Source organism: Camellia sinensis, chromosome 12, assembly GCF_055761805.1.
Source record: "Camellia sinensis isolate YWXY chromosome 12, ASM5576180v1, whole genome shotgun sequence".
Lineage (NCBI taxonomy): Eukaryota > Viridiplantae > Streptophyta > Magnoliopsida > Ericales > Theaceae > Camellia > Camellia sinensis.
The window spans coordinates 132,288,396-132,315,539 of NC_138972.1; the positions used below are offsets into that span (position 1 = coordinate 132,288,396).

The 27,144-nt window shown below is 40.4% G+C and overlaps 1 protein-coding gene and 1 pseudogene across 3 annotated transcripts; both read left to right on the top strand.

Moving 5' to 3' along the window:
• Window positions 1-27,094, top strand: LOC114295851 (alpha-L-fucosidase 2). 2 transcript variants are annotated; one of them, XM_082899898.1, is made up of 10 exons: window positions 76-461; window positions 3,180-3,325; window positions 18,120-19,027; window positions 19,599-19,731; window positions 20,199-20,357; window positions 23,980-24,204; window positions 24,287-24,388; window positions 24,510-24,645; window positions 25,373-25,568; window positions 26,619-27,094. In XM_082899898.1, exons 1-10 carry the CDS (start codon window positions 230-232, stop codon window positions 26,956-26,958), a joined length of 2,577 nt encoding a protein of 858 aa, XP_082756024.1. In that variant the 5' UTR covers window positions 76-229; the 3' UTR covers window positions 26,959-27,094. The 2 variants fall into 2 exon arrangements, with proteins under 2 accessions (XP_082756025.1, XP_082756024.1); XM_082899899.1 differs by lacking the exon at window positions 24,510-24,645 and having other exon boundaries at window positions 1-461.
• Window positions 14,945-16,346, top strand: LOC145804783 (PHD finger protein ALFIN-LIKE 4 pseudogene; annotated as a pseudogene). The gene has a single exon (XR_014347197.1). The product of XR_014347197.1 is annotated as a PHD finger protein ALFIN-LIKE 4 pseudogene (transcript).
• Window positions 27,095-27,144: the final 50 nt, after the last annotated feature.

The window sequence follows — 27,144 nt, forward strand, 5'->3', positions numbered from 1 at the left end:
GGAGTGAAACAGCTCCCATTTTAAAAAGAGTAGTTTGTAAATTGTAATAAACAAATAGTGTGATGTGAGCTTATTAGCGTCGTTAACGAAGCAAACCTTTATAACCTGTCGTTGTCACAGCAATAATAGAATAGAATAGAATAGAATAGCCACTCTACTCTACCCCTTGTTGTTTTTGTGATCTTCTCCTTCACTCATTTCCTTTTACTGTTAGGTTTAGGTGTCTCCAATGGAAGTAGATGGTGATCGGGTTCTGGTGCGACGACCCTCAGAGAATTACTCGTGGGAACCAAGAAGCTCATCAATTGAATTTGAAACAGAAGAGACTTCGAATTCGAAGGCTCTAAAGGTTGAGTTCAGTGGTCCAGCTAAGTACTGGACCGATGCAATTCCAATCGGCAATGGCCGACTCGGTGCTATGGTTTGGGGCGGTGTTGCTTCTGAGACCCTCAATCTCAACGGTAACAACCCACCTCCTCCTCTGATTTTCCTCTCCTATTTGTTTGGTTGCCAAGAAAATAAAATGACGTAATAAAATAATTTTTTAATTTTATCAATTTAAATTTACTGATAAGAAAAAATGTTAATTATTAAACTCAGTGTAAGATACATTACTGTAGTCGAGTTTAATGGCTATGCTGGTTTGGTTTCATAAAGTTGAAATTTTTTTATTTTTCGTATTTTTTTTTATATTTTCAATAATTTTTTTTAATATTTTAAATAATTTTTAAAATTTTAAATATACCTAATATAAATATACTTAAAAAAATATAATATTTGTGATTTTTTTTTAAATTTACTAAAATACAAAAAATTTAATATATTTTCATAATTTTGTATATTTATTATTTTTTTAAATATATTTTTTATAAATATTTAACTTTTTAAATATATTTAAATTTAAGTAACGTCCATATAAAAAAGTAAAAAAAAAAATTAGTTAAAATTTTAAAAATATTCGCTTAAAAAAACACGGGAAAAAAACTAAGGCTTCGTTTGGTAAGCCTCTCAAATTATAATTCCACCCATTGATTTAAGTGTGGCATTTGTTTTGAGTTTTCAAATCATAATTCTACACACATTTCTCAAAACTCAATTCAAAACATAATGGGTATGTTTGGTTTGAGTTTTAGAGATGAGTTTTAGAAAAAAAATTTCAAAAAATTTGCAAAATCACTTTCTCTCTCTTACCCATCAATCAATCACTTTTTCTCTCTCATCTCTCATTCTCAATCACTTTTTCTCTCACACACATCTACTCAATTACAACAAAATATCAAATCATCCCAAATTCCCAAACTCCAAAACTACTTTCAAAATATATAATCAAACAAACTAAAAAAATTTCTAAAATAACTCTCCCAAATTTTTTTCAAAAACAACTCTCTCAAAAACAAATCAAATAAGCATTCAAAACTCATAACCAAACACATAATTCAAAACTCTTTTAAAACTCAATTTAAATCAATATTTAATTTTTTAAATATTTTAAAAATATTTTAATTTTGTTAAGATTTTAAATATTTTAATATTTAAATATGTTACGATTTTTTTAATTTTTTGAATATTTTTAAATATTTTAATTTTTAAATATTACGATTTTAATTTTTAAAATTTTAAAATATTTTATAAAAATAAATTCAAACTCTATTTTATAAAAATATTTTTGAATATTTTAATTTTTTTGTTATGTATTTGGTTACGATTTGAGTGTAGAGTTGTGAAAGTAGTATGGAGTTTCGAGTTATGTGTTTGGTTATGAGTTTTAAAAATAATTTCTTAATTGAGTTTTGTTTTATGTGTTTGGTTACGATTTGAGTGTAGTTGAGCTGTTTTTAAATTTAAAATATTAAAATTTTAAATTATTTAAATTTTTTGAATATTTAAATTATTTAAATTTTTACGATTTAAATTATTTAAATATTTATTTTAATTTTTTACTTATTAAATTTTTTAGATTATTTAAATTATTTAAATATTTATGATTTAAATTTTTTGAATATTTATTTTGAAAAAAAATTATCTCCTTTATAGTATTTTCAATTAAAAAATTGATTAATATTATTTTCTGTTAGTAATAGATTTTTTTAATTGAATTTTAAAAAGAGTTTGGTTATGAGTGTTGATCAGAATTTTCAATAGTGTGAAAGTAGTGTGTTTTGTTATGAGTTATAACAATTTGAATTAAGTTTTGAAAACTCTTTTCAAAACTCATAACGAAACAATTTTTCTTACTTCACATGTCAAATCAAACTTTCAAAACTCAATTCCACACTCAGTTCAAAACTCAATTCAACACTCTATTTAAAAATCATAACCAAACAAATTTTCTACACTCAAATCATAATTTCAATACACATAAATTCAAAATACAACTCATATTCTTAAATCATAGTTAAAAAGTCTTACCAAACGAAACCTAAATTTTTTAAAAATTGAAACAAAACACAGGTATTTTTTAGGATTTTACTTAACAAAAATAAACTGATTTTAGATGAAAAATAAATCAAAATTAGGATTTAAATTAGCAAAATGAAAATTTTAATTTGTTATAAATTCAAATACTGAGAGTTTTTTTTTTTTTTGAAAAAATATTTTTAAATTGAAGTTGTTTATTTTCTGCGTTTTCTTGGAATTGAAGTGATGTATCGTTTCTAGACAAAAAGGTTTGGTTCTTTTTCTTTACTGCATTTTCTTGGAAACAAATGGATGGTTAAAGCACAGTTGAGTTGTCACTAAAATTGTTTAAAATGGTTATTTGACTTGAGTTGTCTGTTTTATGGTCTCTTATTGGTCTCAGTTGAGTATTTTATACATGCATTTTATTAGTTCATATAGTTTAATTTGGATACAACTCTGTTTGATGACTAAAAGAGAAACAGAGGAACTGAAAAGAGAATGTATTTTTGAATCTTCTCCGTGTTTGCTATTATGAATTCTGAAAAACATATAACCAATTTTTTGGGGCGGAATGAAATTGAAAAAAATAAGAAAATACTTGCCTCTACATTTCTCGTTATTTCTCATCATTTATCACCTAATTTATTTTTGAGCAAGTTTCTCAACAACCAAATAGAGATTTAATCATATACATTATTATAAATTGAAGCAATTGAAATTTCTCTCTCTCTGATTATGAGAGTAATGCTTAAGCTAGATAATTTGAATTGTTTTGGTAGAGGACACTCTTTGGACTGGGATTCCTGGGAACTACACAGACCCAGATGTTCCTGAGGCACTATCTAAGGTCAGAAAGCTTGTTGACAATGGCCAATATGCTGAAGCTACTATTGAAGGGGAAAATTTGTTAGGCAGTCTTTGTGAAGTATGTTGCTTCATTACCTTTATTGCAGCTGTTTTCTTAGTTTCATTACTAATTGCTTGATAAATGTTCCCTACTAAATATGTAACATTATAAATTTGTAGAATTTTAACACTGATTCCAACCCTGTTGACTATTAGATGATTAGCTTATTTGGTAAAGTCTCTTGGTGGTGGTATCAAAAACTGGGGTTGAGCCCCACCTTCGTCCCGAATAAGAAGGGTTATGGGCATGGGGAGGGCTCCCCCCTTCATGTAGCCATCACCATTGGATCAAAACAAAATGTCAAGAAGCTTTTATATTTCTAAAAGATGTCCGTGCGGACCAGTTTCCGCAATAGAATAAGATGGAATTTCGTGGACGAACCCTGGTGCACCGATGGGTGAAGGCCTGCACAAGGAACAAATAGTTAGGCTGCCCGACCGGGGGTTGGTCGGAAACCCCTCCGATGGTCGAGTCAGTACTGGAGTTCGGTAGAGACAAGATAGAGAAGACCAGTGTGTTTCTAGTGTTAAGAGATCGCTCATTTCAAGGAGAGTAAGGTTACCTTTTATAAGGATCGTATGATTTATTCATCAAGCTCCATCGTTCTCTGCCTGGTCCTTAGCCGTGATGGTAGCACATCCCTTAATAGAGGGGAGCAAGTTCTGTCATTCGCGGGCACCACGTGCTTTTTACTTTACATGGTATTGATTGATCTGTTAGCACTCGTGTGTCGTAGAGTGGAAGCCTTGGAGCCCAAGTTATGGACTTACCCACTTCGGAGTGGGGAGTGGTGCTAGGGCCAGGCCCATGGTCTTCCCCTCTTCGGAGTGGGGAGTCGGCTAAGACTGATTCCTTAGCTCGGCCCATCATAGGGTGGAGAGAGAGAGCCCACTTCGCAGTTGGGACTTTCGTCCAGTCCAACGAGGCTTCATAAAAATAGGCATGAGTACGGAGTGGGGACCTTCGTCCAGTCTAACGAGGTTCCATACAAATAGGCTTGAGTACGGAGTGTGGACCTTCGTCCAACCCAATGAGGTTCCATACAAATAGGCTTGAGTATGGAGTGGGGACCTTCGTCTATTCCAACGAGGTTTCATATAAATAGGTTTGAGTAATTGTGCCCCTTCATTTGCCCTCTGGCTAGCACTAAAAATTATTGAGTGGAAGCCATTATTTGTATCTCGGTCCAATTTGCTCAAACTTTACATTGGCCTTCAAATTTATTTATTTTATTTATATATATATATATATATATTTTTGCTTTTAAAATAGTCATCTCGGCCCAGTCATAGATTTTGATTAGGCATGTTGTCCTGGCGACCACCTTTTGACTTGGAATTGCCAAGTTTGCTAATTTAAATACTTGGATTTGCATAGATTAGCTGGGTGGGCCCCGAAATCCACCAAGTTTATTATGGCTTTATTTGTATGGCCCGTGTTCATGGCCTTTAACTTATAAACAATTTGAATGAGTGCTTGCTAGGCCATGATTCTTGACTTTTGAACATTATTATTATTATTTATATATATATATTTTAAAAAAATTGATCATTACTTCGGTCCCTGAGTAGCCTGGTTGTGATAAAGTTATACCGTAAATAATAATGTAGAAAATTTAATGTATAAAGAGAAATAGAGAATTGTATTATTGATTGATATATATTGATATTTTCTGTCTATTACAAATGGTTCCTTATATAGATGTAGGTGTAGTGGATGGTGTGTAGTGGATGGTGATAGTGGTGTAGTGGGTTAGGTTTAGTGGAGTAGGTGAGGTGGTAGTGGTGTAGTGGGTTAGGTTTAGTGGAGTAGGTGAGGTGGTAGTGGTGGTAGGTGATGGTAAATTCTAACAGCCCCCCGCAAACTCAAGGAGGATAGAAACTAACCAACTTGAGTTTGAAGAGAGGAACAAAACAAGAAAATACATAAAAATAAAAGAGGATAAGAGACACTATATGGTCGTGTCAGACCATTGGTGAAGACACTGGATGGTGGTGTCATAACGTTGTAGAGGACACTGTATGGGGGTGTCATAACGGTGTAGAGGACACTGGATGGCGGTGTAGAAGACAGTTTATGGGGTCATGTCGGACCGTTGTAGCAGACAATGTTGTGACAGTTGTTGTGACAGTTTACGGAGTCTTGCTGGACCCTTGTAGAAACTAACCGGAATCAATGTCGGGACAGTTTACAGAGTCTTGTCGGACCCATAAAGGAGCTAACCGGAATCAATGTCGGGACAGTTTACAGAGTCTTGTCGGACCCTTATAAAGTCGCACCCTCAAAAGGTGTGCCCAATCTTTCAAAAGGCGTGCCATCAAAAGGCGTGCCCAATCCATAAAAAGGCGTGCCATCAAAAGGCGTGCCCATGTTTTCAAAAGGCGTGCCATCAAAAGGCGTGCCCAATCCATAAAAAGGCGTGCCATCAAAAGGTGCGCCAGACACGCGGCGATGCACGTGATCGACAGAACGCGTGTCGGCCTCTTTGTCATGGCCTTTATAAACCGAAGCGGAGGCTGAGGCTTGGAAGCAGAGACAAAAACCTGCTAGAAAAACTCTGAAAAACTCTTCGTTTTCTGAGAGAGATTTCTGAGAGAGATACTCTGTAACACTCTGTTTTCTGAGAGAGATTTCTGAGAGAGATACTCTGTAACACTCTGTTGTCTGAGAGAGATTTCTGAGAGAGATACTCTGTAACACTCTGTTTTCTGAGAGAGATTTCTGAGAGAGACACTCTGTAACACTCTGTTGTCCAGAAAATGGCTTCGTCTTCCCGTGGTCTGCTCACTCTCTTTCCAGACCTTAACGAGTCAACAAGAGAGATAACTGGTGCGGGGGCCAGTGAACCTCAACCAAGCGCCCCAGGGTTTGCTCCGTTGAACTTTCCTATGCGGTCTGTGGAGCAAAAAATGGCAGTGCAAACTGACATTGAAGCCAATCAGTATACTTTGAAGTCATGTGTGGAAACCATGACTGCGGTGACAAACTTGTCGAACCGGCTGCAGAGTAGGGCAAATGAGGTGCAACAGTTAAACTCCCAGCTGGCTCTGCTCCAACGCATGTATAAGGATGCGCGAGCAGAGATAAGCGTGCTAAGGGCAGAAAACAAGGAGCTGAAGCGGAAGGCTACCGTGATGTTCCGATTTGGAGGTCCACCATATGCTGTAGTGGAGGAGCAGGGTGGAGTGAACGTGCTTGGTGGAGTGGGTAGTATGGAGGCAGCGCCGGTAAGGGACACCCAAGAGAAAAGCAAGAAGAAGAGACCTGCAGCAGAGTAGAGAAGAAAAATCCCACTGTGGGTGCGGGTGTGTTGTGGTGGTTTGTTTGTTTGTTTGTTTGTTTGTTTTTTTTTTTTTTTTTGTGTGTGTAAAATTGTGATCGGGGTTGATCCCTGAGATGAATAAAATATGATTTGGTGTGCAAAGCTATATGGTATGAAGGGAATTGGAAAAAGATTAAAAAGAATGTGAAAGAAAAATAAAGAAAAAATAATAAAAATATATTTGAAATCAAAAAATGAAAGATGGAGGAAATAAGGAAAGTGGTTTGGAGAAAATAAATAAAAATAAAAATAATGGAGTTGGAAATCAAACGGAGGAGAGATGAAGTTTTTTTTTTTTTTTTAAATATAATATAATAAAAAGAGATATATATATATATATATATATAATAAAGAAAGTGGGGAACAAGAGTGTAAAGAAAAGAAAAAATATAGGTTGCATCGTGGGTCACATGGGTGAGTAAAAGAAAACAATAAAGAAATGAGTGGGTGCCCCCCATGTGCAAGGATAGTGCTGGCACTTCAATAGGTGGTACAGCCTGCTGAGCATCAGCTTTGACAGGAGCTGCCTTTGGACCTTTTCTCTAATAAATGCGTCAAACTGTTGCTGTTGGTGTTATCAAGAATGTGGAGAAGAGGAGGCTTGTCTGATGGCCTCTTGGGCTGTGTAATCATATCGAGGTTGGTGGACCTCTCAATCATGTTGTCACCCTCAAAACCAGAGATGGGGACAAAAGGAATTTTGTCAGGGTTGTAACCAACCTTCTTCAGATAGGAAGAGACTTCCTGCACAATTTCATCATACCTTGCTTTTGAGTACTTAGGAGTGGTAGCATCCATTTTGTTACAGCAGCAAATCATCTGCCTCACTCCAAGAGTAAAAGGAAGGAGAGCATGTTCACGGAAGAACTTGGGCTCCTTCTCAATCTCCTTGCCAGATCGACGATCAATCTCAGCAAACTTGACAGCAATGTGGGAGGTGTGGCAATCAAGAACTGGAGCATACCCATTACCAATCTGACCCGGGTGATTCATAATAATAACCTGGGAGGTGAAATTTGCAGCTTCCTTAGCTGGATCATCCTTTGAGTTGGATGCAACAAAACCACGCTTGAGATCCTTCACTGCAACATTGTAGATGAAGACGATCGAGACGGTGGTGTATGGGAGGACAATAGTGAGAGGAGAGGCAGTGGTGGTGGACTCGAAGAAATTTCAAGGTATGTGTAGAAAATTCTAGCAGATTAGGTTGAGGTCCGGCGGGCGGCCAAGGCGAGGTTGCCGCCCGCCGGTGAAGCGAAAAATACTAAGTGCTTAACCTTGCTCTGATACCATGTAGAAAATTTAATGTATAAAGAGAAATAGAGAATTGTATTATTGATTGATATATATTGATATTTTCTGTCTATTACAAATGGTTCCTTATATAGATGTAGGTGTAGTGGATGGTGTGTAGTGGATGGTGATAGTGGTGTAGTGGGTTAGGTTTAGTGGAGTAGGTGAGGTGGTAGTGGTGTAGTGGGTTAGGTTTAGTGGAGTAGGTGAGGTGGTAGTGGTGGTAGGTGATGGTAAATTCTAACAAATAATAAACAATTCTTTTTTCTTTTTTTTTGTGAAAGTGTTGGAGTTTGGCTAGCTAGACATCGTCATTTTGTAAAGTCGAGCTCCTCTTTTTGTAATGGATGCTTTATAGTAATGCCATGCTTTGTTGCACTTTTGAATGTCTTGAACTTCAATTTCTAATTTTTGCTTGCATGTGTTATGCTTGCCCCCGACTAAGCAGGGGCTCTCTAGAGAAGGAGGCCGCCTGTTCGGTCTGATTAGGCTCTGTGCCGTAGAAAAATTGGAAGAAATAACTTTTGATGCCCCCAATCCGAGCAGAGACGCCGTAGGGAGGGAGGCCATTTGTTTGGTAAAACTAGGCTTTGTGCCTTAGAAAAATTTGAGGAAAGAATTTTCCATGCCCTCCGGCCAAGCAGAGGCTTCATGGCCGAGCGGACCGTCTATTCAGGCAAAATAGGCATTGTGCCTTAGAAAAATTAGAAGAAAGAACTTTCCATGCCCCTAGCCGAGCAAAGGCTCTGAGACTATATAGGGCGTCTAATCAGGCAGATTAGGCTTTGTGCCTTAGAAATGTCTAGTTGGATTCGGCCGAGTATTTCGTTGCTCGACCTTTACTTGATTCGGTCAAGCTTAACTCATTGTAGAGTGTAACTCGGCTTTGCGTTGAGCATGAGTTGTTATCATGGACCGTGCTTTCAAGTAACGATACTTGGCACAAATTCCACCAAGTTATACCACATGGCGCCCTACTTTGACCGAAGGGCCGAGTTTGCAGGCTAGGGCGTAGGTTAAGACTTGTAACCCGTTCTTGCTCAATTGTCGCGCGAAAATATGTACGACACATAGGAAAGCGTTGAAAATATGTACGACACAGATGTTCTTTAGGGCATCAGTGTGAGGATGCTGGATCCCGTGCTGATCGATGTGGAGATGACGTTGTTCATTAGCCTTGTGGCTTGGTCCTCTGGTGGAAGGGCTGGGGGTTGTCCCTGTTTTGCCCTTGTCTTTTCCACATCGATCCATTGCTGGAGGTGGCCGACAGTGACCAAGTCTTCGAGATGCCTCTTAAGGTCTCTGCAGTTTTGCGTCTTATGCCCTTTCTCACGATGGTAGGTGCACTGCCACTCCTGGTTGCGCCGAGTAGGGTCCCCCATCATCTTAGGAGGCCAAACGAAGTAGGGTTCTCCCTTTATTTTTTCCAAGAGCCTGTAGATCGGCTCCGTGAACACAGTGGTTATGGCTTTGTAGAATCTACTCCTTTCTTCTTCGGTTGCATGGTCGGTTGCTTATTTTGGTTATACCTCCTTCTTTGGTCCTCCCTCCTAGGCTGTTCGGCCTTATGTTGCCAAGAGGCCTTAACTCCCTCATCCGCAACTGACACTTGTATAGAGGCTGTGTCATCTTCCACACGGGCTCGCTCCTCTATTCGAGCCCTCAGCTCTTTCAAGTCAGAGGCGGGTCGTTTCGTCAATGATTGCCTGAGCTTATGTAAAGGGGGAAGGCCTTGTTTGAAGTATAGAGCTGCCAACAGCTCACTACAAACATTTTCTTCCAAATCACCATATGCCTCCCAATATCACCGAGCGTATTCGCGCAAAGACTCCTTTTTATCCTTCCGAGTATTGAACAAGGTATCCAATCCCTTCGAGATTCGGCTATTAGAAACAAACTGTGCGAGGAAGGCTTCGGAGAGCTGAGCCCAATCATAGATTGATTGAAGAGAAAGCTTGTCATACCATCGGAGGCCGTGCTCACTGTAAGAATTTATGTATTATTGATTGATATATAGATGTGTTGTGTTTATTACAATTACAAGGATTCTTATTATATAGGAGTGTGTTTGGGAGTAGGTGAAGTGGAGGTGGTAGTGGTGTAGTGGGTTAGGTTTAGTGGAGGTGGAGGTGGTAGTGGTGTAGTGGGTTAGGTTTAGTGGAGTAGGTGAGGTGGTAGTGGTGGTAGGTTTATGGTAAATGCTAACAGCCCCCCGCAAACTCAAGGATGATAGAAACTAACCAACTTGAGTTTGAAGAGAGGAACAAAACAAGAAAATACATAAAAATAAAAAAGGATAAGAGACACTGTATGGTCGTGTCAGACCATTGGTGAAGACACTGTATGGGGGTGTCATAACCATGTAGAGGACACTGTATGGGGGTGTCATAACCATGTAGAGGACACTGTATGGTGGTGTCATAACGGTGTAGAGGACACTGGATGGCGGTGTCAGACCGATGTAGAAGACAGTTTATGGGGTCATGTCGGACCGTTGTAGAAGACAGTTTATGGGGTCATGTCGGACCGTTGTAGCAGACAATGTTGTGACAGTTGTTGTGACAGTTTACGGAGTCTTGCTGGACCCTTGTAGAAACTAACCAGAATCAATGTCGGGACAGTTTACAGAGTCTTGTCGGACCCTTGTAGAAACTAACCGGAATCTATGTCGGGACAGTTTACAGAGTCTTGTCGGACCCATAAAGGAGCTAACCGGAATCAATGTCGGGACAGTTTACAGAGTCTTGTCGGACCCCTTAAAAAGTCGCACCCTCAAAAAGTGCGTCCAATCTTTCAAAAGGCGTGCCATAAAAAGGCGTGCCCAATCCATAAAAAGGCGTGCCAGATATGATGGCGAGGCACGTGAGTGCCTTGGCTGGCGCGCCCGTTTGTCGTCTGGCGTCAAGTGGCGCGCGATACGCGTGGCTGCCTCGGCTATTTAACCAAGACGGAGGCTGAGGCTTTGGCAGAGACAAAAATCCTGCGAAAATCCTTTGAAAAACTCTTTCGTTTCTGAGAGACTCTGTAACACTCTGTTGTCTCTGTTTTCTGAGAGAGATTTCTGAGAGAGATACTCTGTAACACTCTGTTTTCTGAGAGAGATTTCTAAGATAGACACTCTGTAACACTCTGTTGTCCAGAAAATGGCTTCGTCTTCCCGTGGTCTGCTCACTCTCTTTCCAGACCTTAACGAGTCAACAAGAGAGATAACTGGTGCGGGGGCCAGTGAACCTCAACCAAGCGCCCCAGGGTTTGCTCCGTTGAACTTTCCTATGCGGTCTGTGGAGCAAAAAATGGCAGTACAAACTGACATTGAAGCCAATCAGTATACTTTGAAGTCCTGTGTGGAGACGATGACGGCAGTCACAAACTTGTCGCACCGGCTGCAGAGTAGGACAAATGAGGTGCAGCATTTAAACGGCCAACTGGCTCTGCTCCAGCGCATGTATAAGGATGCGCGAGCAGAGATAAGTGTGCTGAAGGCGGAAAACAAGGAGCTGAAGCGGAAGGCTACCGTGATGTTCCGATTTGGAGGTCCACTATATGCTGTAGTGGAGGAGCAGGGTGGAGTGAACGTGCTCGGTGGAGTGGGAAACACGGAGGCAACACCGTCAAGGACCGCCCAGGACGGAGGCAAAAAGAAGAGACCCGCGGAATAGGCGAAGAAGTGAGGTTGGTGGGTGGCCGCCTGCAGAAAAGAAAACAAATCGTTGGGTGTTTGTTTGTTGTTGTTGTTGTTGTTGTTTTTTTTTTTTTTTTTGTGTAAAATTGTGATCGGGGTTGATCCCTGAGATGAATAAAATATGGTTTGGTGTGCAAAGCTATATGGTATGAATGGAATTGGAAAAAAGATTAAAAATAATGTGAAAAAATAAAGAAAGAAATAATAAAAATATATTGTTTGTTGTTGTTGTTGTTGTTGTTTTTTTTTTTTTTTTTTTTTTTTTTAAATATAATATAATATAATAAAAAGAGATATATATATATATATATATATAAAATAAAGAAAGTGGGGAACAAGTGTGTATCAAGAGCACCAATCGGTGTCCCCCATGTTTTCCTCCTCCAACCGAGACCCAGAGAGAGGGAGATTGAGTGGGTGCATGATGATGATGTTGGGTCCATGGAGAGAGAGAGAGAGATTGCCCTCCTTGAGTTTGATCTGGCCAGATCCAGATCCAGATCCAGAACAGGGGGAACAAGGGGAAAGTGATGAAAGTGGGTGCAAAGCCAACCATGAAGAAGTGGAGCCTTGGGAATGGGATGAGGTTGACTGCAAGTTGTCGGAGATCAGAGTTGAGCTGACCAGGAAACCGAAGGCAACAAGTGACACCACTCATGGTGGTTCTGTTCTTAGATCCCTGAGCAGAAGCTAGAGCCGCAGAGCAAAGAAGTAAGAGGAAGACGAGTGATCTGAATTTGCACATTTCGCCGGCAAATTTCGCCGGAAAATACTCAACAGCTCTGAAACTTGAGGCGATCTCCGGTGAATTTTCAGGTTCAGTGAGATGAGAAGAAGCTTTGAAGAAGCAGTCCTTTCCAGATGGCAGACCCACGAAGCAGCAGCAGCACCTCCAATACCCACAGCCACAGATGCAGATGCAGTGCAAGAATCCGATTTCCTTAAGGTAACCTTGCAAGAAGACAAAAAATGTGCATCATCAAAGAGGTGCAAATCCGATGATTACTCTAGACATGGACATGAAGATGAGAATCTGATTCTTCATTTTCAATGGGCTTTGAAGATGACGATGAAGAAGCTTTGGCACTTTTCCCAGCTGTAGAGAGAGAGAAGATTTGGACAATGATGGGAAGGTATGTGTAGAAAATAAGCGGAATAGATTGAGGTCCGGCGGGCGGCTAAGGTGAGGTTGCCGCCCGCCGGGGAAACGAAAATATTAGGTTCTAAACCTGCTCTGATACCATGTAAGAATTTATGTATTATTGATTGATATATAGATGTGTTGTGTTTATTACAATTACAAGGATTCCTATTATATAGGAGTGTGTTTGGGAGTAGGTGGAGAGTAGGTGAAGTGGAGGTGGTAGTGGTGTAGTGGGTTAGGTTTAGTGGAGGTGGAGGTGGTAGTGGTGTAGTGGGTTAGGTTTAGTGGAGTAGGTGAGGTGGTAGTGGTGGTAGGTTTATGGTAAATGCTAACACTCACCAAGGCTAGAGGCAAAAACCTTGCACATGAACGCATCGTTCTGATTCCAAAGTGACATCATTTGGCGGTAATGGTTGATATGAGTCAGGGGGTCTGACTTCCCATCATAGAGGATGAATTTCGGTGGACTGTACTTATGAGGAGCTTCCACTGCTTCAATCTTAGGACAAAGGGGGGAAGAGACTAGTCGGTCCAGAGCACAATGCTCTATCTGATGAACGGACCGATCTAGATGCTCCTTTTCCCTTTCTAATCGCTGTTCTGCTACTTTGTTCGACCGTCGGTCATCCCCTTGGATGTCGTTCAACCATGTCCTCAAGTCACATGGTCGCTCGTCACGACAGCGCGGAGAAGGAGAGATTGTTGAATAATGACTGATGGTGCGAGAGTCTTCTCGGGGATTCTCTGTCCTACTACTGGCTCCCTCACTGCGTACCGGAATCGGCCGGCTACGCTCACCACGAGCAAGAACGTAGTTAGATCGTTTACGTCGTGGGGGTGGCGGAGGAGTGTGCCTCCGTTGCTGCAACGATCCCCTTCCGGACTTCCTTAGCTCACCCTGAGGTACTATCTGCTTCCTCAGTTGAGCACGTAGCTCCTCAATCTCCAGACTCATCGAGTCGATGACACGATCATGGTGGTCCTTCTCAACAAACAGCCGTTGAGATGACTGATAGGCGGCGACAGGACGTCGCTTCGCCGTATGGAGGGTCGGATTGTCGTGGTCCATCAGGTTGTCGTTCCCGGTAGGGAAGGCCAGACCCTTGTCTTTGGTTCTCTCCGTTCCTGGAGTCTTCTCTCCCATCCCAAGTTGCGAGGTTCCTTCAATATCCATCGTTAGAGTTCGTCACAAAGCAATCAGAGAACGATTCCCACAGACGGCGCCAAATGTGCGGACTAGTTTCCGCAATAGAGTAAGATGGAACTTCGTGGACGAACCCTGGTGCACCGATGGGTGAAGGCCTGCACAAGGAACAAATAGTTAGGCTGCCCGACCGGGGGTTGGTCGGAAACCCCTCCGACGGTCGAGTCAGTATTGGAGTTTGGTAGAGATAAGATAGAGAAGACCAGTGTGTTTCTAGAGTTAAGAGATTGCCCCTTTCACGGAGAGTAAGTTTATCTTTTATAAGGATCATATGACTTATTCATCAAGCTCCCTCGTTCTTCGCCTGGTCCTCAGCCGTGATGGTAGCACATCCGTTAATAGAGGGGAGCAAGTTCCGCCATTCGCGGGCACCACGTGCTTTTTACTTTACATGGTATTGATTGATTTGTTAGCACTCATGTGTCGTGGAGTGGGAGCCTTGGAGCTCAAGTTATCGACTTACCCACTTTGGAGTGGGGAGTGGTGCTAGGGCCAGGCCCATGGTCTCCCCTGTTTAGAGTGGGGAGTGGGCCAAGACTAATCCCTTAGCTCGGCCCATTATAGAGTGGAGAGAAAGAGCCCACTTCGGAGTGGGGACTTCTGTCCAGTCCAACGAGGCTTCATACAAATAGGCTTCAATACGGAGTGGGGACCTTCATCCAGTCCAACGAGGCTCCATGCAAATAGGCTTGAGTGCGGAGTGGGGACCTTCGTCCAGTCCAACGAGGTTCCATACAAATAGGCTTGAGTACGGAGTGGGGACCTTCGTCCACTCCAATGAGGTTCCATATAAATAGGTTTGAGTAATTGTGCCCCCTTCAATGTCCATAATTAAATCCTTGTACCAATTCAAACATGTAGTTTGTGAGATATCCACCACTGAGTGTGTATTTGGTCTTTTTCTTGAGCCAAAACTTGACTTTTCCCCTGGAAGAGTTAAAATCTAGAGAGAGAGAGATCTTTCCATTGAGGCTCCTATGCAAATGTGTTAGAATTTTCCATCTTTACCTTCACCTACTCCACTACACACTCCACTTCACCTACCTCCACTTCACCACACACTCCACTTCACCTAACCCACTATCACCTCCACTACACCTACTACCACATTTTCTTCTATATATAGATTGTATAGGAATTGTAATTAATCAATCTTGTAATCTATCAATCAAATATCAATCAATAATACATCATTTTCTCTACATGGTATCAGAGCGATAAGATTTAGGCATATACTCCTTTCTTTCCGGCGGGCAGCCGGCCGGCAACCTTGCCTTCGCTGCCCGCGGGAGTTTTTCAACAACATCACCAAACCAAACACCAGAAACCCTATTCTTTATCACTTTCTCTCTGCTTCTAATGGACGGAGGAGCTCAGTACAATCCTCGCACTGTCGAAGAGGTTTTTAGGGATTTCAAAGGTCGACGAGCCGGCATGATCAAAGCTCTCACCACAGATGTTGAAGAGTTTTATCAGCAGTGTGATCCTGAGAAGGAAAACCTGTGCTTGTATGGATTTCCAAGTGAGCAATGGGAGGTCAATTTACCTGCTGAAGAAGTGCCTCCAGAACTCCCAGAGCCTGCATTGGGTATTAACTTTGCCCGAGATGGGATGCAGGAAAAGGATTGGTTATCCCTTGTTGCTGTCCACAGTGATGCATGGTTACTTTCTGTCGCCTTCTATTTTGGTGCTAGATTCGGATTTGATAAAGCTGACAGGAAGCGACTTTTCAATATGATAAATGATCTTCCTACAATATTTGAAGTTGTTACTGGTGCTGCAAAGAAACAACAGAAGGAGAAATCTTCAGTCTCAAATCATAGTAGCAACAAATCCAAGTCAAACTCTAAAGTGCGGGGATCCGAATCTCAAACAAAGTTTTCAAAGCCACAGACGAAAGATGAAGAGGAGGGTTTGGATGAGGAAGATGAAGATGAGCATGGAGAGACCTTGTGTGGGGCGTGTGGGGAGAACTATGCATCGGATGAATTCTCTCTCTCTCACAGTATCACTCTCTTTCCTTTCTTTTTATTTTAATCTTCCCATTCCCTTTTCTCCTTATTATTCTATCCTCTTTTCCATTCTCCATCCAAAACCATTATCACACATCCACCGCCCATATCCCCCACTTTCTTTATACCCATCTTTTCTTTTATTTTATTATATATATATATATATTAAAATAATCACTCATAACATCAAACCCCTCTGCTGGTTCCACCCATGTGAGCTTGTCCTCTCTTATTATTATTATTATTATTAAAAAAAAAAAAAAAAAAAAAAAAAAAAAAAAAAAAGGCAGACGACGACCTTGCACAATAGACTCATTTTATTCATATCAGGATCAACTCCGATCACCATTTTACACAACAAAAAAAAAAAAAAAAAAAAAAAAAAAAAAAACAAAACAACAACAACCTCATCCACAGGCGGAATTTTTTCTCCTCTACTCTACTGCAGGTCTCTTCTTTTTGCCTCCGTCCTGGGCAGCCCTTGCCGGTGTTGTCTCCATATTTCCCACTCCACTGGGCATGATCACTACTCCCTGCTCCTCCACTGCAGCATATGGCGGCCCTCCAAATCGGAACATCACGGTGGCCTTCCGCTTCAGTTCCTTATTTTCTGCCTTTAGCACACTGATCTCTGCTCGCGCATCCTTATACATGCGTTGGAGCAGAGCCAGCTGGGAATTTAAATGCTGCACCTCATTTGTCCTACTCTGCAGCCGGTTCGACAAATTTGTGACCGCCGTCATGGTTTCCACGCATGACTTCAGAGTATACTGATTAGCCTCAATATCAGTTTGCACCGCCATTTTTTGCTCCACCGACCGCATCGGAAAGTTCAATGGAGCAAAACCAGAGGTGTTTGGTTGAGGTTCACTGGCCACCGCACCAGTTATTTCTCTTGTGGGCTCGTTCAGTTCGGGAAAGAGCGTGAGCAGGTTCTGGGTAGCTGGACGGGAAGAAGAGGCCATGTTTTTGGGTTGCTAAGTGTTTCAGCGAAATAGCAATTTCAGACTAGTAATCTTCGGAAGGGTTGGTGACAGAATGGCAACAAAGTGTTCCACAGTTTCTCTCTCCGCAGAAGCAGAGTTTTTTTCAGCGAAGGGTTGGTTTCAGAGGTTTCAGAATGGTATGCCTCAGCCTCAGCCTTCGTCTTGGTTAAATAGCCGAGGCAGCCACGCGTATCGCGCGCCTCTTGTCGCCGACAACTTGGCACGCCTTTTTATGGCACGCCTTTTGATGGCACGCCTTTTGATGGCACGCCTTTTGATGAATTGGGCACGCCTTTTGATGGCACGCCTTTTAAAAAATTGGGCACACCTTTTGAGGGTGCATTTTTTAAGGGTCCGACAAGACTCTGTAAACTGTCCCGACATTAATTTCGGTTAATTCCTTTATGGGTCCGACAAGACTCTGTAAACTGTCCCGACATAGATTCCGGTTAGTTTCTACAAGGGTCCGACAAGACTCTGTAAACTGTCCCGACATTGATTCCGGTTAGTTTCTACAAGGGTCCGACAAGACTCCGTAAACTGTCTTCTACAACGGTCCGACATGACCCCATAAACTGTCTTCTACAACGGTCAGACACCCCCATACAGTGTCCTCTACAACGTTATGACACCACCATCCAGTGTCTTCACCAATGGTCTGACACGACCATACAGTGTCTCCTATCCTTTTTTATTTTTATGTATTTTCTTGTTTTGTTACTCTCTCCAAACTCAAGTTGGTTAGTTTCTCTCCTCCTTGAGTTTGCGGGGGGCTGTTAGAATTTCCTATCTTTACCTTCACCTACTCCACTACACACTCCACTTCACCTACCTCCACTTCACCACACACTCCACTTCACCTAACCCACTATCACCTCCACTACACCTACTACCACATTTTCTTCTATATATAGATTGTATAGGAATTGTAATTAATCAATCTTGTAATCTATCAATCAAATATCAATCAATAATACATCATTTTCTCTACAAAATGTAAAAAAACCAAGGTGATTCATGCAAGATATAAAAATAGATTTATATTCACATGGCTTGATTATGAGTCAAAGTTGATAACCTTCTATCTTGATGACTAAGAATTCATGCTATAAAAAACAGCTTGAATTTGTTATCGAATTATATCCTTGTAATTTCTTGTGATGATGTAGGTTTACCAGCTACTGGGTGATATCAAGCTAGAATTTGATGCTTCTCATGCTGCATATAATGAAGAAACGTATCAGAGAGAGCTGGACTTGGATACTGCAACGGCAAAAGTTAAATATTCCGTAGGTGAAGTTGAATTCACAAGGGAACATTTTGCCTCAAACCCAGATCAAGTGATCGTGACAAAGATTTCTGGAAACAAATCAGGGTCTGTCTCCTTTGTGGTGTCTTTAGACAGCCAGTTCCATCATCATTCATATGTAAATGGAAAAAATCAGATTATCATGGAGGGAAGTTGTCCTGGTAAAAGAATCCCACCAAAAAAAGTGAATGAAAATGACAATCCCAAGGGAATTCAGTTTTCTGCAGTTCTTGAGTTGCAGATCAGTAATGGTGTGGGTACTATACATGTTTTGGATGACAAGAAATTAAAGGTTGAGGGTTCTGATTGGGCTGTTCTGCTTCTAGTGGCATCATCTTCATTTGACGGGCCATTCACTAAGCCTATAGATTCAAAAAAAGATCCTACTTCCGAGTCTCTAGCCACGTTGAAAGCAATAAGAAACTTGTCGTATTCTGATCTTTCTGCACGGCATTTGGATGACTATCAAAACCTTTTCCACCGTGTCTCACTGCAGCTCTCAAAAAGCTCCAAGAATGTTGGAGAAGATGAGTCTATAGAGATGAAGAAACTTTTGTCTTGTGCAACTGATGTATGTTTAGAAGGTAGTGACAATAAGACAGTTTCAACAGCAGAGAGGGTGAAATCCTTTCAAGCTGATGAAGATCCTTCTTTGGTTGAGCTTTTATTCCAGTTTGGTCGATATCTGCTTATTTCTTGTTCACGGCCTGGAACTCAGGTGGCTAACCTGCAGGGAATATGGAACAAGGATATCGAGCCAGCATGGGAGTAAGCTCTCTCTCTCTCTCTCCCTCTGGTTTTGCATATTATCTTAGGCTACTTCTAGTTTTCCTTTTTCAAAATAGTGATGCCGCCATCTATGTTTCGGAAGGTTGTTCGTATGATATTGGGAATGTTCCTAATTCATTTGGATATCTTGGTGATTTTAAAATTTTTAAGTGCACCTAATGAAAGGAATTTCTTTTTTACTTTAAAGTTCGTAGAGTGGCTGGAATTTTTTTCTCCTTTTGAACTTTCACCCAAATGAAAGTGCATACGTACTATTATTTTTCTATTTTGTATTTTTTTCCCTTTTTCCTCTTCAATGACAAGTTTGTTTGCATAAGAGGGTTTTAAAAGGGAGATGGGAGAGACGTTGAAGATAGTAAACCATAAAAGGAGCAATATTGCCTTTTACCTTTTTACTTCATTTTGTATTCATCATTATATGTAATACGACTAAACAGCTTTCTTGTTGATAACAGCGTATTGACAAAATTATTTACGATTTTTCATTTTTCTTATATATTCATATCCTCTTATACGGACAGTTACTTACATGAATGCTGTTTTCTCTCAGGTGTGCTCCTCACTTGAATATTAATCTTGAAATGAACTACTGGCCTTCTCTCCCTTGCAACCTTCATGAGTGCCAGGAGCCTCTGTTTGATCACATTTCATTTCTGTCAATCAATGGGACTAAAACTGCCCAAGTAAGAATTTCTTTTACCGAATGTACCATTTGTAGTCATGAACTACTCATTATAGTCATCTTATCTTAACATATATAGGAATATGTGTATACACATACTCATGCTTCTTCCAAATTTAGAGATGCTGCAAGCCTACAAGTCATCATTTGAAGGTAGTAAGTTTTTTTGAAACAGTAGTCAACAAGGAAGCATAAAAAATGCATTCATATGAAATTCTACATCATATTTGGTAGATGGCCCCATGGAGATGCTAATTTGTCAACAAGTGATCAGTATGATGTGATCCTTGCTATTCTTGTGTTTGACATGCATGCCCTACAAGTAAAAAGAATCACAAGGCTGGAAAACGGTGTGGTATTTTCTAGTGGTCCAAGCCCAGGATGAACTCTATGATCTATTGTTTTCTGTGATAAGTTGTTTTTATACATATTCTCTATGAAAACACTATTTTTAGTTGAATGTTACAGGTGAACTACGAAGCAAGTGGTTGGGTGGTACATCATGTGTCCGATATATGGGCAAAATCATCTCCATTGCAAGGGATGACTGTCTGGGCTTTATGGCCAATGGGTGGAGCATGGCTTTGCACTCATCTGTGGGAACATTATGCTTTTACAATGGACAAAGTGAGCAACTATCCTCTTTACCTTTGTCCTCTCTTGTGTTCTAGTGGTTCTAGTGTTCAGAATGAAGGCCAGATGCATCATAAATAAACTTCTAATTTTCAAAAAAAAAAAAAAAAAACGTGTGTATAAAATGTTGGTTGCTTGGATATATGGTAAGGTCATCTTATCTAGTTATAGTTAAAATCAGGATGGAAATTATATTTAAAATACCATCTACAAGAAGACAAGGGTAACCAAAGTGAAGGATCTACTTGTAAGAAAAAGATTCATATGAGCAAAACCCCAAGTGATTGGAAGTAGCACATTACATGTAGAGGCTGTTAAAATTTGTTGTACTATTGGCTATCTATAACCTTGTGATTCAAACTTAAGTATTTAGCTAAAGCATCCAAGTAGAGATGAAATATACGTTTTGAATAGATTCTTCAATAATGTCCTTTTGTTTATGGGAATTGACTAGTTCATCTTTATTATCCTTGTATGCACATGCATTACGACCTCACAATAGAGTATTGTATTTAGTTTTTCTCGTAATATTTATGTTAGAATTTACCATCACCTACCACCACTACCACCTCACCTACTCCACTAAACCTAACCCACTACACCACTATCACCATCCACTACACCTACATCTATATAAGGAACCATTTGTAATATACAGAAAAGATCAATCAATATATCAATCAATAATACAATTCTCTATTTCTCTTTATACATCAATTTTAACATGGTATCAGAGCAGGTTTAGAACCTCATATTTTCGCTTCACCGGCGGGCGGCAACCTCACCTTAGCCGTCCGCCGGACCTCAACCTATTCCCATATTTTCTTCTCTTTCACTCATTATCACATCAGCACCAAATCCAGATCTGCAAACAGTAGAGGGATCTCAGATCCACCCATCCAAATTTACAACTCAAAGTCTCCTCCTCCGTAGCTTTGGCGACACCACCGCAGCACCGAGAACCTGTGATCGTGCTCCTCCTTGGTGGCATACGACTTTCCGAACTTGCTCTTGAAGAGGCTGAAGTGGTGGTGGTCGTAGTTCAACTGGTGGTCCTCGCCGACGACCTGCCGGATTATGCCGTCAACTGGTGACTTACAGACCCTTTCAGATGTTGATCTGAAGCTCATTGCTTTGACGTATACATTGGAAGCTCAGATCCCTGGTACTACACATCTCAGAGACATCCCTTCCCCTATTCACATGGTTACTGTGACCCGACTTCCTGAGAATGACTTGCCTAGGTGGGGTTCCAATGTTCCACATTTGGAAGAGTGGGAAGCCTTGGAGCATGAATCTGAGGATAAATCAAACCCCAATTCAAGAATCCTCCCACTTAACTTTCTTTTTCTTTTTTTATTATTTTACTTCATCTTTTGAAAACCCACTTAGCTTTCTTTTTCTTTTTTTTTTATTATTTTACTTCATCTTTTGAAACCCACTTAACTTTCTTTTTCTTTTTTTTTATTATTTTACTCCCTCTATTGAAATGAAACCGACTACAGCACCCACCAAAGCCATCATGCTTATTATACTATATTAACTATGCACATGGGCATGTTATCTCTCTCTCTCTGCAGCCACTTTCTTTTATTTTAATATATGCTTATTATACTATATTAACTACAGCACCCACAGACTCCACCCACCAAAGCCATCATGCTGTTCAATGCGCCATATTATTCTTCTTATTATTATTATTATTATTTTTTTTATTAAAAAAAAAAAAAAAAAAAAAAAAAAAAACAAAAAACACACCGACGGGAATTGCCTCTTCCCCATTACTACATTTTTCTTATTATTATTCTTGCCAAAAAAAAAAAAAAAAAAACAAACAAACAATTTACAAATTTGCCCAACACTCATATTTTTTTCATATCAGGGGCTCACCCCGATCACACTTTTACATCAAAAAAAAAAAAAAAAAAACAACAACAACAACAACCTCATCCACAGGCGGGATTTTTCTTCTCTACTCTACTGCAGGTCTCTTCTTTTTGCCTCCGTCCTGAGCGGGCCTTGACGGTGTTGCCTCCGTGCTTCCTAGGCCACCAAGCAAGTTGCCTCCTGCCTGCTCCTCCACTGCCGCATATGGCGGCCCTCCAAATCGGAACATCACGGTGGCCTTCCACTTCAGCTCCTTGTTTTCCGCCTTTAGCACACTTATCTCTGCTCGCGCATCCTTATACATGCGTTGGAGCAGAGCCAGTTGGGCGTTTACATGCTGCACCTCATTTGTCCTACTCTGCAGCCGGTTCGACAAATTTGTGACCGCCGTCATGCTTTCCACACATGCCTTCAAAGTATACTGATTGGCCTCCACATCTGACTGCACTGCCATTCTTTGCTCCACCGACCGCATCGGAAAGTTCAACGGAGCAAACTCCGGGGCGCTTGGTTGAGTTTCCAGTGCCACCGCACCAGTTCTCTCTCTCGTTGACTCGTTGAGGTCGGGAAAGAGGGTGAGCAGCCCGCGGGAAGACGATGAAGCCATTTTCTAGGCACCAGAGTGTTATACAGTATCTCTCTCAGAAATCTCTCTCAGAATATCTCTCGCAGGTTTTTTGCCTCAGCCTCAGCCTCTGTCTTATAGCCGAGGCAGCCACGCGCATCGCGCGCCTCTTACCACCAGCCGACAAACGGGCACGCAAGCCAAGGCGCCCACGTGCCTCGCCATCATGTCCGGCACACCTTTTGATGAATTGGGCACGCCTTTTGATGGCACGCCTTTTGACAAAATTGGGCACACCTTTTGAGGGTGCCACTTTTCCAAGGGTCCGACAAGACTCTATAAACTGTCCCGACATTTGATACCGGTTAGCTTTTTCAAGGGTCCGACAAGACTCTGTAAACTGTCCCGACATAGATTCCGGTTAGTTTCTACAAGGGTCCGACAAGACTCTGTAAACTGTCCCGACATTGATTCCGGTTAGCTCCTTCATGGGTCCGACAAGACTTTGTAAACTGTCCCGACATTGATTCCGGTTAGTTTCTACAAGGGTCCAGCAAGACTCCGTAAACTGTCACAACAACTGTCACAACATTGTCTGCTACAACGGTCCGACATGACCCCGTAAACTGTCTTCTACAACGGTCCGACATGACCCCATAAACTGTCTTCTACATCGGTCTGACACCGCCATCCAGTGTCCTCTACAACGTTATGACACCCCCATACAGTGTCCTCTACAACGTTATGACACCCCCATACAGTGTCCTCTACAACGTTATGACACCACCATTCAGTGTCTTCACCAATGGTCTGACACGACCATACAGTGTCTCCTATCCTTTTTTTATGTATTTTCTTGTTTTGTTCCTCTCTTCAAACTCAAGTTGGTTAGTTTCTATCCTCTTTGAGTTTGCGGGGGGCTGTTAGAATTTACCATCACCTACCACCACTACCACCTCACCTACTCCACTAAACCTAACCCACTACACCACTATCACCATCCACTACACCTACATCTATATAAGGAACCATTTGTAATATACAGAAAAGATCAATCAATATATCAATCAATAATACAATTCTCTATTTCTCTTTATACATCAATTTTAACAATTTAAAACTTTCTGGTAGACGAAATTGCAGCTAATCGTTTGATATAATTAGGTTTTTCTAGAAAATAAGGCATATCCCTTGCTAGAAGGATGTACTTCATTTCTTTTGGATTGGTTGATCGAAGGCCGAGGAAGATACCTTGAAACCAACCCATCAACCTCTCCAGAACACAATTTTATTGCCCCTGATGGCAGGATTGCTAGTGTGAGCTACTCATCAACCATGGATATGTCAATCATTAGAGAAGTTTTCTCTGCAGTTGTTAGTGCTGCTGAGGTAATTCTCCTATTTTCACTCGTCAAAAAAATAAAAATAAATAACCTTTGTTTTCTCTCTTTACAAAAAGATTTGTGAACAGGTCTTGGGTAAAAGTGAGGATGATCTGATAGAAAGAGTTCGTAAAGCTCAACCTCGGCTTTATCCAACAAAAATTGCTATTGATGGATCCATCATGGAATGGGTATGTGAAAAAACTTGAATTCACATTTCCAATATTTTGCACTTCTGGTAAAATAACAAAATTTGTTGGGATTTTATTCTAAGCTGAGAAAAAAGAAACCTATTTGTCTGTGTCATGGTAGGCCGAAGATTTTGAGGACCCAGACGTGCATCATCGGCATCTATCACACCTATTTGGGTTGTTTCCAGGGCACACAATTACTCCTGAGAAAACTCCTGACTTATGTAAAGCTGCGGCATATACTCTCCACAAAAGAGGTTTGTATGTAAAATATGCATAGGAAGAAAAGGGTTAGCAGAAATTATGATTAAAAAGAGTTCAAATGATGTCACTTCCTTAATTGAAAAGATCTTTGCATGGATGCAATTAGTTAAAAAATGAAATAAAATTGTTAAAGCTGTATGTGCTTGCATTGGTTCAGAGATTGCTCGCACTTGGAACCTAGCCAGGGAATTTTGTTGGACTCTAACGCTCTGTTTGTTTCAGCGGCGTTTGTATCAACATAAGACAACCACTAGAGCATTAGTTTCAAGGTTGCAACTAAACATAAGAAAGCATTTTTAATGGAAATATTTTCCGTTTCTGTCGAAACAAACGGAGCGTTGAGGAAGATCACTATTTTCTGGCAATTGGTGACTACTATCTTGCAGTCATGTTTTTCTCTTTCTTCAACTTCATTTTGTCAACTGAATTTCTTTCTTATAATTCCTATTATACCTATATCATGAGCATAGTTATACACTATGCGAACCACGCAAGCCACTCCCTTAGTCGTCTCCCTTTCCACACCATCAAAGCCTCCCCCTGGCGCACTCAGTCATCTATTGTCATCATCATTCAACACCACGTCATAAGTTATGTGTGTGTCATGCTTGCTGGTTCAACTTCCAGTTCTTCTACATCGGTCCTATTTACATCTTTATCAAGAATGATATCCAGCAATTGGTACACACTGTGGTTCAAAATTTTCTTCTCTGGAAACAGGGGAGGATGGTCCGGGATGGTCAACAGCTTGGAAAACTGCTATATGGGCACGCCTTCACAACAATGAGCACGCATATAGGATGGTCAAGCATTTATTCAAATTGGCGGATCCTGATCCTAAAATCGGTTTTGAAGGCGGACTTTACAGTAATCTTTTCACTGCACATCCACCTTTCCAAATCGATGCCAACTTTGGGTAAGCAGTATTCGTTGAATGTGTCAATCTATATGCACCAATTCCAATTCCACCTGCTGACTTGCCATCGTTAAATATTTAAATTCTAGCATACCTGGTTGTGTCTGCATGCCTTTCTCAGACATACATTTCATATTATGTGTTTGAAAGTGTTTTGCATCACATTATTGTCAAATTTATTTTGTTATTTTTTATAGATTGTTGAACACATTTTAGAATATGCAGTTTCTTCCAGAATTCTGTTCTGTTTTAAATCAGTAAATTTCTAGATTAAGTATATTTTGATTTTTTGCAAATTGTCAAATTCTATTGGGCTTTAATCACTGAAAGAATTCATGTTTATTGAACTTGTAAAAGGGGGGAAAAAAAACTATAAAGGAACCTCTCTCTCATTTTCAATTCCCAAGCCTTTTTAAATAAATAAATACAATCGGTAGGAGGGAAATAGGGAAAGGGAATCTGCATTCGTGGCAGTTAGATTCGAACCCAGGTTTCACACTAGGTAAGGGAGCGCCTTATTTATTAGACCAACCCTTAAGTCTTATTTCAAATTCTCAAGTTGAAAGGTTGTTTTTTTAATACATTGGAGCCCATAGCTTGGGGAGGAGGAAGTCGTGCATGTGGCAAGACTCAAACCCTTGATCTCCTTGTATGGTGCAGCTTTATGGCCACCCAGTTGACTATTTGTATATGTGATTTTTATTTTTTATTTTTTATTTTTTCAAATCCATGCATTTTAAAACAAATTTCTCAAACCCAATAATTTTCAAACTTATTTTCGGAACTCAAATTGTTTTGTGCAGTTGTATTTGGAAAATAAGACTTCAACTTCAAGCCTGAAGCAAAGTTTTCAAAACATAACTTCCAAAAGAAAATCTTAATTTGGAAAATAAGTTCAAAACAACTTGCATGAGGAATAGAAGTTTTGTAATAACGGGTTTGGTAAAAAATTTGTATATCCTTTCAAACTTTTTGACATTGCTCCAAAGTGGGCATCTACATAATGTTACTGATTAATCAAGCTGCTAAATTTGTATTTGCTGGTGACAGATTTACTGCAGCGGTAGCAGAAATGCTCGTGCAGAGCACCATGAAGGACCTCTACTTACTACCTGCGCTCCCTCGCGATAAATGGGCATATGGTTGTGTCAAAGGATTGAAGGCACGCGGTGGCGTGACAGTTGACATCTGCTGGAACGAAGGATATCTTCATGAAGTCGGTATTTGGTCTAAAACTCAGAACTCCATTGAAAGATTACATTACAGAGAAATTACAGTTGCGGTGAATATTTCATCTGGCAAAGCTTACACGTTTAATAAACAGTTGAAATGCGTGAAGACGGACTCTCTGTTGAAAGGAGTTTTTTGCTGGAATTCTCAATCAGATTGATTCTAGGATGAGCATTGTTTTCTTAGTCCTGCTAACATTGCCAGTAAACTTGGATTGGATTGTATAACTTTCTTGTAATATAATTGATTAGATTTTCTTTGGAAATTATGAAAATAGGCTCAAAATTCAACGAAAATTATAGAGAAATTATAATTGATAGAGAGAAATTATAGAGAAGCGGAGCAA

Bases quoted from the DNA above. Each gene is read 5' to 3' on its own strand.
- LOC114295851 (XM_082899898.1), top strand. From the start codon at position 230: ATGGAAGTAGATGGTGATCGGGTTCTGGTGCGACGACCCTCAGAGAAT. The intron at 24,205-24,286 runs GTAATTCTCCTA...ATTTGTGAACAG, and splicing joins CAGTTGTTAGTGCTGCTGAG to GTCTTGGGTAAAAGTGAGGA. The intron at 25,569-26,618 runs GTAAGCAGTATT...TGCTGGTGACAG, and splicing joins CAAATCGATGCCAACTTTGG to ATTTACTGCAGCGGTAGCAG.